Source organism: Montipora capricornis, chromosome 3, assembly GCF_036669925.1.
Source record: "Montipora capricornis isolate CH-2021 chromosome 3, ASM3666992v2, whole genome shotgun sequence".
Lineage (NCBI taxonomy): Eukaryota > Metazoa > Cnidaria > Anthozoa > Scleractinia > Acroporidae > Montipora > Montipora capricornis.
In genome coordinates, this window is record NC_090885.1 from 51,733,359 (window position 1) to 51,745,858 (window position 12,500).

General features: G+C 37.3%; 1 protein-coding gene across 1 annotated transcript in view; it reads right to left on the reverse strand.

Annotated features, from left to right (window-relative positions):
* Nucleotides 1–1,327: 1,327 nt before the first annotated feature.
* The window catches only part of LOC138040515 (nuclear pore complex protein Nup107-like), a 40,776-nt gene continuing 29,603 nt past the window's right edge, over nucleotides 1,328–12,500 (reverse strand). Inside the window, exons 18-23 of the mRNA XM_068886229.1 lie at nucleotides 11,613–11,675; nucleotides 11,429–11,519; nucleotides 7,867–7,952; nucleotides 7,271–7,330; nucleotides 3,092–3,169; nucleotides 1,328–1,609 (exon numbers count right to left, since the gene is read on the reverse strand). Coding sequence (XP_068742330.1) covers nucleotides 1,328–1,609; nucleotides 3,092–3,169; nucleotides 7,271–7,330; nucleotides 7,867–7,952; nucleotides 11,429–11,519; nucleotides 11,613–11,675 — 660 coding nt within the window. The remainder of the gene's footprint in view (nucleotides 1,610–3,091; nucleotides 3,170–7,270; nucleotides 7,331–7,866; nucleotides 7,953–11,428; nucleotides 11,520–11,612; nucleotides 11,676–12,500) is intronic.

Consider the following 12,500-nt stretch of genomic DNA (forward strand, 5'->3'; position numbering starts at 1 on the left):
ATTCTGATATGAGTACCAACTGCATTTGTCTTCACAAGTCCCAAAGCTAACTGGTTCACTCCTTCCTGCTGGGTTTCTTAACACAGTTGTGTTGATTTAAATTGTTCCTTTCCATAAACTACGGTGACCCATAAGGGTCACTGCTGCAAATAAAATAGTTGCTGCAAATTTATAATCGCTGCTACAATTAAGGACGTTCGTGCCCATTGCTACTGCGCATTTTTTCGCGCACGTCACGCACACGTCATGCATGGCAGACCACGAAGGTAAACACGATGCTAAAGGCGCAAACATTTTCCACAAGAATGGAACGTGAAAGCATGTGGCATTACGGGATAGCTGTGGACCTACAATCAGCGACAAAATTGTTGACACATTGACCATTTCTACCCTCTATGCCACATTTCGTCTATCTTTTAGTCTTGTTAGGTAGCCCAATTCACCCCCTTCCCCCCAGACAATGTTGTAGCGAGATTCCCGGGATATTTAGGTACAAACAGACAACATTGAATGGCGAAGGGGGGGTCTTATCAATAATTTGGAGCATGATTCAAATTAGAGTGTTATTTTACACTTAAAAGGAACTGTTTAAACACAATGTGTCAACTAATTTTGTCCCTGATTGTCTGAGGCAGATTTCCTCTGATATTGCCATGAGTCGTTGATGTAATGCGTAAAACCTTACCTAGGTTATTATTCGGAGGAAAAGAAATGTTTTTCTTATTGGGTTACATTTATTTCCTCTCGTCATTGTAAAGAACCTTTTTCTGCTTATTCGAAATAAGTTAGGGAGGATCAACATGCACGAAGTAACTTGAGCCACTATTATACGTGACGCTACCAATGATCGCGTTACCTTGTAGTTACCTAGTAAACAAATATCAGAGACCTTTTCGAAACATCTGAAAAACATGGAAATCCTGAAAGGTTATGATACTGATGATTGCCATCAGAAGAAAGCTTACGTAAGCCGCGGCCAGAGTTACCGCGGCTTATTTTCTCTCGTATAAACGGCCCTAATATCACTTGATCTACAATGATCTCTTTGGTTTCATCTTGTTTCTCTTCTATATTTTCACTAAGTCTACAGGTTTTGTTTTTCACTTCATCTCCTTTCTCTTACATATTTTCACTAAAATGCTCATTTACAATGCACAATGTATCAATAGCATTTCTCTGAAATGGAAAATGCATTGAAAAAGTGAGAAAAAGTGGAAGAATCAACAATCAGCCACGGTTAACCACGATTATGAACAAGATACTACTTGAAGTGTCATTTTACGCTTATGGTTAACCGACCGTGGTGAATCTATAAGGATTATTGAAATTATTCTCCTTCCTCACTCAAAATCAAAGTGGCAAAGCACTTGCGACTGGCTGGCAGTTCGTTTTTGTTTTCCACTGGGAATTTGCGCGTGAAAAAGGAATATTTTCCAGCGCACTTTCCATCAGTCGCTTCAAAGTAAATTGTCATCTTCCTTCCGCAAATTGGTGATGCATCGCAAAATGACTTGTTCATGACGTTTGCCCAACTTTCTTGGACGACCGGCCCCTCTCCCTTTCTGCTGCTCTTGAAAAGTTTTCCTTCTTTTTTTCCCCGTTTAATAGTCTATAAACAGTGGAAGGGGAAAGTGTAAACGTTCGCATAATTTCAATTTGTTTCAGTCCTTCGTACTTTTGTGCAATGCGCACTAGTGCACGAGTTTGATAGGGTATTTTGGCTTGATTAACCATGTTGTGAACACTTTTAAAGCCCAACCACTCCATTGCAACGTCACCAGAAAATTACATAATCAACCCTAATTAGCGCGTGGTGAGTGAGGCCCATACCCCAAATAAATTAATGGGAAGTACTTACGGTGTACTCAATTTAATGTTACAAAAGAGTTCTAAATATACTTTATTTTCAAGAAATGTGCGGTAGTATAGTTCGGACAATCAGCGACAAAATTGTTGACACATTGACCATTTCTACCCCCTATGCCACATTTCTTCTATCTTTTAGCCTTCTTAGGTAGCCCAATTCGCCCCCTTCGCCCCAGACAATGTTGTAGCGAGATTCCAGAGATATTTAAGTACAAATAGACAACATTGAATGGGGGAGGGGGGGTCTTATCAATAATTTGGAGCATGATTCAAATTATAGTGTTATTTAAAAGGAACTGTTTAAACACAATGTGTCAACTAATTTTGTCGCTGATTGCAGGTCTTCTCGGAAATGTCACGCAATGGCGTGACAGTGCGAATAGACAATCGCTTTGAGAACTTCGCAGCGATTTTACTCTCTTGAATGCTCGGTTACCCCCATTTTTCTTTCCGTAGATCACTTCCTTTCCTGATTTTGTCCATTTTAACAAAAAACAAAAAAAATCTGTACGTGAGATGTTACAAATATTTCGCCTTTTATGCTCTCGTGCGACCGAAGTTTTCTTTCTTAGACTAATATGTACCGTTTTTCAAGGTCTATTTCACCCCAGTAAAAGACATCAGCTTGTTTAGTTATATTAGTTATGTTGAATTGATTCCGTTTACCTGATCTAAATTTCACTACTGTAGCTTTTTTATTGCTGACAGTTGTAAGCTAAGATCGTCTTAAAATAACGCAAGCTTCTAAAAGTGCACCTCGTGATCTCGAAAACGAGCACGGTGACCCCCCCCCCCCCCCCATTTTTTTTGCCTTTTTGGCAAAGGTAAATCATTACCTTTCTGCGTGGCAAGTTTAAAAAAAGTCTGTGCGTGGGAACTTTTTGGGCGCGAACGTCCTTAAAAGAATGTTGTTGCAAATTAGAAAGCAGAACATTTGCGCACGCACATTCCAGTAATTCTTTTGCGACACTCATGTCACGCTCGTCCAAGGCTGTATAAATTTGCAGCAATTATTTTAAGTTTGCAGTAACTATTTTAAATTTGCAGCAACTCTTTTATTTGCAGCAGTGACCTTCGAGGGCCACCGTAATAGACGACGCCACTACATACAAGTTTCAACAGTACCATGTTAAATAAATATACTGTTCGCTTCTTTCATTGGAGTACTAGCCCTGAAAAACACCTTTATTTAACCCAGTCCTCCCATAAAGCAAAAAACAATTACCTGCTCAACTCTGACATCCACCATAACTTTGTAGAATGCCCATAAGTAGTCTTCCCATGACTTGCACACTGGAAGGAGCTACAAATCGAAAACAATAACAGTAAGCAGAACGTTATTGAGTAAATGATTAAATTTACACGAACGTAGTTACCTGCTAACCATTATTAAAGGTGTAGCAGCAATACAAAGAGCATCACATGATTATATGGGCCTTGTTAGAGCACTGGATTTGTACTAGCCAGTATCAATACTCTTTGTTTGTCCCTCCAAACTTTTGCATAAGCATCTTTTCCAGTTCCTCTTGGGACCATTGCAGAAAACGGACGAAACGAATACAAATATTCCACCTTATTATGTGGCTCTGTCTCACGAGGACTGGGAACTACAAAATTCACGAATTTGATTGGCTAAAATCGATATTGACCGCGGTCTAGATTTTCCCATCTAGACCGGCATCTAGACCGGTAATGTTTTGCGGTGAAAAGATGCAAACTAAAATGCAAAAATATTGAGTATTTTCTTCTACCAATATTTATTTATGGAAGTGCCAAACAGCATGATGACAAAAGAGGATGACGAGCAAACTTTGACAGAATTAAGTTCAGTTCATCGCTACTCATCGCCGTTCGCAAGCAAAATTTCAGTTAGTACAAACCAGTTACATTAAACGAATTAAATTGTTCTTGTTTGCCACATAAAAAACATTTTAATAACCGAGCTTAGTCAGTCTGTATGGGAGAATCTTGACCTCGGTCGTGTGTACAGAACTCACTGCGTTCGGTCTGTACCCACGACCTCGGGCAAGATTCTCCCATACAGACCTCCTGCTCGGTTAATAAGAGCTAAATATTGTACAGTTAGTTATTGTACACCAGTTTGACTAGTTTAGTTGCTGACGTTGCCCCGCACGCACAAATCTGTCACATGTTCTCAGTTGTTTACAGTTCATTTGCTAAAAACTTAGTGCAAAAAAATTGGATAATATACAGCTTATTAGATAATTTGGTGTGTAGTATCGCTGAGTGTTTTTACTCGTTGTTTTTATTTTGACTTGCCCTAGCAGGCTCGTCAAAATAGAGCACAACTCGCAAAAATACTCAGTGACACTACACATCAAAACATCTAATAAGATATATATTTTTTATATACATTTGTAATTTTTTGTAATGTCTAATTAGGCTTGGTTAAGATTTTTTATTTTATTGTAAAATATTTCAAGTTAAATTATTATTATTATTATTATTATTATTATTATTATTATTATTATTATTATTATTATTATTATTATTATTAGCGGGGCTCCGCGTGTGCAGAAGGCACGCGCGCGGAGCACCATTGTTAATAAAATATGGTAACCCATCGATGCGAAAAATCTTGGTTTTATAGCCATGACGTCACGCGTACGACGTCGACCGTAAGCACGAACGAACGTACGTCCACCCCTCCATGTATGCCAATGTGACCAGTATCATGCTAGTTTACAGCATACATCTTTAATAGGTCAACACTAATTTCCATCCCTCAAACTGACATTGGACATTTCGTAATAATTACGCGACGCAATATCCCATGTTAATATTGACAAGCTTACCGCTCTAAAAAGATTGAAAACAGGCAGAATTACAGCTTTAGTTCAACAAGAAATAGCTTTTCTACGCCATGCCGCGCTGATCTACAGTATTTAGGTCTAAAAACCCCGTTGAAGACGGTTAACTTTCAGTTGTTTTGCTGGGTACTACTATTTCAATACTCGAAAAAATTCGATTTTCCGGAAGGTTGTCTCGTTAGTCTAGTGGATATCGGAAACTGCAAGGTGAAGCCATCGATCCGGGTTCAACTCTTTGCCTCGCCTATTGTGAATCTTCTCAGCTTGTTTAAAATCTTTGTTTCGAGGAAGTAGATTGAAGTACTCTAGTAGACTGTATGTCGTATAAGTTGAATAAAAAGGGAAATGTCAGTTTGAGGGATGGAAAGAAGTGATGACCTCTTTGATATAAACCTTATTCACGATGGCCGCCATGTCGGATTTGCTATTATCATGCAAATTAGCTACACATTTCTTAGGGGGCAAACAACACAAGTTCGAGAGGTTATATCGAACACCTTAGCCACACAGATGATTTGTTTCACGTTCACTGAATGTTTATCACCAAAGCAGTAAAATTCAATCATTACACAAGTTACTTCGACGTTTTTTTAGTGAAAAATGAGCAGATAACGAAGTAGAAAGTCAAAATGTCAAAGGCAATCAAAAGATTAAAAAAAATTATAAAAGGTACTTAATTATAAGTACTAAAATGGACTTTTTGCAATGTTATTTCAATATTGCGTTGAGCCGATTTTCTGCAATTTGCTTTTTTTCAATGTTTGCCCTCCAGCATAACGCATGGCTAATTTGCATAACAATATGAAAACCAACACGGCGGCTATCGTGAATAAGGTCTATTGGACATCTTGGACATCCATGTTTTGTTCAATTGACACCTGTCAAAACAAGGTATCCGCTGACCAGTATCACGTGACCATATCGCGGGCTCAGGCTTAGAGCTCACAGAGATCGGCTGTTTTTTCAAGTTGACCGCTGACCAGATACTGGTTTTTGATTGGATTGCAGGCTCAACCCAGGTTAACTAACCTAAACATAATCGAGGCTTCACATTTTGCACGCTTTCTGTGGCTCGACGCGGCTACACAGCCATACTACATCAACTATAGTTCTTACACAGTCAACGCTTTTCGTGTTCAGGTGGAAAACGGTTTGGAAGATGTTTTCTTTCCTGCAGTTTTCGCTGGGTTCAATCCAGTTTGACATATCATGATATCTGTGGTCCACACTGGTGGCTACGCAGTTATTCAAGTCAAGCATCGGAGGGATATAAACTTAAAGCTGAGTGTTTACTTTTAATTTGCTTAGAGCTGCTTTTTTTCTTTGTATTGCAATTTTTGGCACATCTTTAGAAGCCCTGATAAGGTTATAAGATTCCTCGAGGACCTACGTCTAGAACAGAAACGGAAGGAGAGCGAATGAGAACGACAACGGCAAAGCAGAATACCAGTAATAGCTCATACTTGGTGGAAGAAGTTACTCCACAAATTCTTTCCTTGGGCACTAAACCGTTTGTTATTTTTACGGATGCGTTATTTAAAGTGGATGTGTATTTTTAAAAGGTGGTTTAATCGGTTCTTCCTTTGTTCAGGAATGAAAATCGAATTTTTACTGTTAACTGGAATTAAATAAAATTTATCTGTTCTCTTTTGGAAATAAAGAAAAAGTTTATTTGTTTGTTTGTTTCGAACTAAAATGCGAGCGAACAAGTGCTTTTTTAATCCGTTTTCCCAAATGGTTTTCGTTGTGCGTCGACAGTGACAAGAAAATTTTGTCCTTATGTTATAAACACGTAATCGTACTGAGTTCTCGTAAAATTAGGGGGAAATTTCACTAGCTTGTGTTTTCAGAAGTTTGTTTAAAGCACCTAAACGTTATTTAAGTGTTGGAGCGGATCTTGTTTGAAGTTCGTCCTTTCTTGGTTGCATTGCCGTATTTTGCCAATTCTTGTTCCAAGCCAAGCTGGCGAGTTTCAATGAAATACATCAAAATGTGAATGAGCTCGTTTTCAGAGACAAAGTGGAATAAAGTACATCAGTAAAACTCTTCTTTGACCTTGAACTGACAAAGCTTTTTTTATGGCTTCTAATTTTAGCGTGATTCCTATTCGCTGGCTATTGACAGTTGACTCTGAAATTGCTTTTTCCTTTTCCATTCGTTCGCTGAGGTTGTGCTTGTTTTCTTTTAAAACTCATTGCCAAACTGGTGAATTCCAAAGTAAATTTCACCCGTACTCATGGCGTCGTGATTCATGCGATATATATCGGTTTTTAGCGTAAAATGTACCGTGGAATTCACTAGTTAGGCAATGAATTTGTTTATAGAAGAACGCAAAGAAAATGATTTAATTATTAAAGCAGCAACGGGAAACATCAAAACGCGGACAATTCGAAACCTTTTATTTTCACTAACCCTACAGGCACTAAGAATAAATAACCAGGGAACTGCGCTTTTAGGCTTGCCTAAATCTATATATTATTATTATTATTATTATTATTATTATTATTATTATTATTATTATTATTATTATTATTATTATTATTATTATTATTATTATTATTATTATTGATTACCTTGCTCAGGTTTCCACAGAGTGCAGCATAAATTGCCTTCTCATACATGCTGTAGTTACTCTAACAAAATTAAGCAAAACAAGTTGAAAATTCACAGCAGAACTTGCTTTTCATAAGCCAAGCCAAGGCTGGGCATCACATTTTTCTACTGGTCAATAATGACAAAGATATTTTACAGAAGAACTGAAGAGACACTTTTCCTCAATAATCTACCGTACATGTACATGCAGGTTAATTTAGAGAAATAAAAAAGAATGCAAATAATGAGCTTCAACTGTATTTAATTGGAGACACCGCACAGAAATCAAATCAAATCAAATGAACTCATATGAAATTGTAGGTTGGTTTTTGAGGGGAGGGGAAAACCAGAGTACCCAGAGAAAAACCTCTCAGGGCAGAGTAGACAACCCACCCACCCACCCACCAAATTGGTGGAAAGGCCAGTGCTCTCACCATCTCTGCTCCATACTCATTTAACATCAATTCAATTCAATACATGATTACATGTATCTGAACTGTGAGTTGTGAAAATACGAAATAATAGATGAAGTAAAACCCAATTGCACTTTGTAACTACATGTATACATGAAATCTACCTTTTCACATAGTCCCCAACAACATTTTTTCCACAGATCTCTATTTTCATTGCCCTCAGTTGCAGCAAGAGTTGTGAGGTTTGACCCTGAAAAAGATTCAAACAAAATAATTATCAACGGTACACATGTACACTAAAAGCTTATGCGAACAAGAAGACTATTTTAGGGTTCCGAGCAAAACTGTCATACATGCAGGCTACGTTTCTTCACACTTGTGCAACTAATCTGAACCTAATTGGGGTAAAATTATAGCACTTTATTGTAATAAGCAAGAATTTGACACTATAGAGATCTCACAAAAATTTTGCACTTTTCAAGTAGCAACTATGATTTAGAGCTGCGACTTTCACGTTTTATCTACATCTTCACTTTATTAAGTCCGTAAAAATCGTGCGATATCACACTAACAGTAAAAACGGACCAAAACTAATACAATGCAATATTAAAAACTATAAAAATCTGAGTAAAACTGGTGCAATGAAAAAATTAAAAACTGTTCACTAACTCAGATTTAAAACTATCAACAGACATTGTGTTCACAATGGGCGTTTTCCATTTACAAAAAATTTCCGGAAATTTCGGTGGGAATTTCCATCGGGTGAAAAACGTGTTCCATTTAACTCAGGTCCGTTCGCCGCCCGGTGATTGCGATTTTACGCGCCAAAAATTTAAAAATGTGGCCGTGAATAGCCTGGAAGTGGTAAGACCTTTCAAAAGTTGTAAATGGAACACACATTTCCATCGGAAAGTTTCCAACGGGAAAACAGGACTACCTTTTCAGAAGTTCCCTTTATTCCGGAAATTTTCCAGTGGAACGAACCAAAAACGTGTGTTCCATTTACATCCCAACCGGGATTTCCGGCATTTCTAGGTAAATGGAAAACGCCCAATATCCTTGGGAAGGGAGTTCCATTCATTGATTGTTTGTGGGAAGAAAGAACACTTAAAAATATCTTTCTTTGTTCTAGGAACTAAACACTTGAAAGCGTGGTTCTTCTTTCATTATTTGGTTTTAGATACGCTGCCAGTCTCTGAGGTTATCGATCGTTATATGTTAAATTACCATCTATACACAGATGACACACAACTCTATCTGGCATTTACTTAAGGCTTAAGACATAAATGTGGTTGTTAATGGCGTGATTACCTGTATCATGGATGTAAACTGTTGGATGGGACAGAATAATCTAAACTAAAAGCTGAACCAAGACAAGAGTGATGTTCTTCTCATTTACTCAAAGTTTCGCACTGAGCCCACATTAAGCTATTTACAATTTGGTGCCTTGGTGTCATCTTTGACAAGCATACAACTTTCAATTACCAAATTAATCAAGTTTGTAGTCATTTAAGGAATTTGTTCAGAATTTGCAGGTATCTTCAAGAGGATTCTGCTTCTGAGGTCGTGGATGCTTTCATAACTTTGGACTGCCTAAGTATTAAGTTAAGAAGCTTCAACAACTTCAGAATACTGCTGCTCGTTTTGTCACTAGCGTTAGTAAATATGAACACGTTACTCCTTCATTAGCTCAACTTCACTGGTTTCAGTCCTGTTTCTTATCAAATTGCATTTAAGCACCTTCTTCTAGTCTACAAAGCTCTTAATGGTCTCTGTCCTCAATGCTTGGCCGAACTTCTACTATAGCGGAAACCTACAAGGATTTTACATTCAAACTCTCTTGATTTACTGATGCAATCAACACCTAGAACCAAAACCTATGGTGACTGGGCTTTTGCTGTATATGCTCCAAAGATTTGGAATACTATACAATGTCCGTTTCATTATTTAAAAGAAACTTCAGACCTTTCTTTTTTCTAAATTTATTAAGAGTAACTCTTTGGTGTACTAGTTTTTTTATAAATTAATCAAACAATGTACTCATTGCTTTATTTATTTTTATTCATTATTATCTTATTTATTTTAATTTACTTTTATTGTTATCTTAGAATACATTATTGTGAAGCCCCTTGAGAAATTACAATCATTATTGAGAAGCGCTCGAAACTAGATTAACTACAAAAATTGTTGTTATTTAGCAAAAGCTACTGACTGTTGTAGAAAACTTGAACCTAAATGTTTGTCCAGGCTATAATTTTTAAGTAAAGTGATGTGAAATTGCTCAATCTTGCAAAGAAATTTAAGCAAATTGGACCGATACAGTCATCACCTTGCACTCAGTGTTGGACTCCAAATGCAGTTTCACGTCATTTACATGTAAATGATTATTGTTACAACTCCTACTATCCAACTTCTTTTCTCCTTAAAATATGTTTTCTGTGTACCTATTACGAGTAAATGAAACCATTAAAAATGAGGGGGGTCACCATGCTCGTTTCTTCGCAACACGATGATAAATGGATGGCAAAGGAGCTTCAAAATGATCATTAATTTTTCCGAAAAAGGAATGGGGCGAGTTCCAAAACAACACCTTCTTAACCGAGAAGACTTATCATGATTACACTAAAAAGTTCTTGAACAGTAAAAGTGGCCTTTGTTGCCTCTCTTCAGATGGCCGGTGTGAAACGACGCCATCTCCCAAGTCGCAATGTTATGCGCACTATTAGATACACGGTGCAAAACAAGGGAATCACCTTAAATATATTTTCTTTAATAAACATTGTTAAAGTGCCACTACAATGAAAATTTTGCATGTCCTTTTTTCTTTAGATTTTGAAAATAGACGTACTAGATAGGTATCATGCCAATTTTTATCTCAAAATTCCCACGGAAAGTATGATTATTGTAACGTAGTTTTTCGGTTTTCGCTTTCCGCCATTACTCGAACGGCAAATGCCCGTGAGCGAGGAAAAGGATTGGGTCTAGCTGGATTGCCTGGGGTCTGACGTCATATGCGCAACGCTCAAAACAAAGGCGGCTAATTTCCCATGCCGTCTATGAGATGTGAGAGATCATCGAGTTGCTTTTAGCTGATATTATATACATTACTCCCTGATCGACTTGTTCGCTTTGTCAAACGCCCACGAAGCGATGCGCGTATGACATCACGAGCAAAGTCTTGCGTGAAGACCGCTTACAAAATAATCGAGGCTTCTCCAATGCCGTCCGAGTAATGGCGGACAGAATCTGTGTTCAAAGCCTACATTTTTAGTCGCAAACGACCAATTTGAAATCTCCCAGAATGCAAGTAGAAATGATCCATCTCAAACAAACTAGATTTGACGATTTTTCAGGTAGACAATGTTGCCACCTTAGGCAGGAGGTTGTGCTCTCGTCGCAATCGCTTTGGGCTTTGTTACTTCTTTGACCACAACCACACCTGCAGTTTATTAAATATTTCAAGATTACATGTTCAATATGGAATCCAGGCATTTGCTAAATTTAAGCATCCAGAATGCACTAGATTGCATCTTCAATTTTCCCTGAGAAGCATGCGCCCGAAAAACTCCCTAGAAAAGTGCGTAGCATTTTAAAACATGTTTTACAACGCTGCCACAATCGTAAGTCACGTCGTAGGCCTGTCGTGAGCTTGTCGCATGTGACAAAATCGTATCGTGTAAATCGGCCCTAACAATACTATTGATGATGATAAATGTCTGCTTGTACCTTCATTTACATTTGGATCATGCCACAGCTTCCATCCTTCAAGAGTGGCAGCCCTCCAAAATTGTTTTGACCTCTCACATAACCCTTGAGCCTGGAAACCAAAGAAAAAAACACTTATTGTAGCTTGCTATAATAATGACAATAATAAATTACAATTTTGCTTCCCAAGGGGAATTTACCATACCTCTTCTAGTTTCCCTGCTCTTATAAAGGTAAACATATGCCGCAATAACCTGGCTTCATCTTCCTGCAGTTGAGAGCGATCATTAAGTAACAGTATATCATTTCACTCGTAAAATGAAGTTTTTAAAAAAAGCAACAAAAATCATAGATGAAAATACACGTTTTTAGTGTATATATTTGCAATAATTTCTTTGTATCAAAAATAATTAATACTATAGACTGCATTTATAAATGGCAGCAACTAAAATTATTATTATTCTTTTTCTTATGTCCTAATCAGACCAACTAGCAACATTCTACAGTAACATTCTTATATATTTTGTCTGTGCTAACAAAGCTAGTGGGCCTAATTAGCAAAAGGACAAAATACTAATTATTATTTTTCTGGTTGCCATTTGCATGCACGAATTTGGTTTATGGAGGAATCTTATGAAGTTCCATTAGGAATACTAGAATTTATTAAATTCTCAGCCTCGGTTAATGCATTTCTCGTGCTGTGATTGGTTTACTATCGATTATCACCTCATGTACCTTAGTTTGAAATGATTGAGCTAAGCGTTGCTACATGTAAGCTAAAATAAAGCTTAAAAAAAACGTTTTTCTGGAAAGTTTGGATCAATTCCATTATTAAGAAGTGCGTGAAAAGGTAAGAAATGTTTTTGTGACGAGTCTGCGTCTGTCTGAATACCAGGTATTACACAACATCGCATCTTCATCAAGTTTTTTTTTTTTTATTTCGCTTGGATTTTCTTGCTTTTTTTCCTTGTATTTCGTACTACCAAACTTTTGGAGGTTAAGGAATTTAATAAAACAATAATATTATTCCATTGGCACTTGTTGGATATGAGACTGGTTATTGCCAACTCGGCACTAGTTGGCTATTTACCAT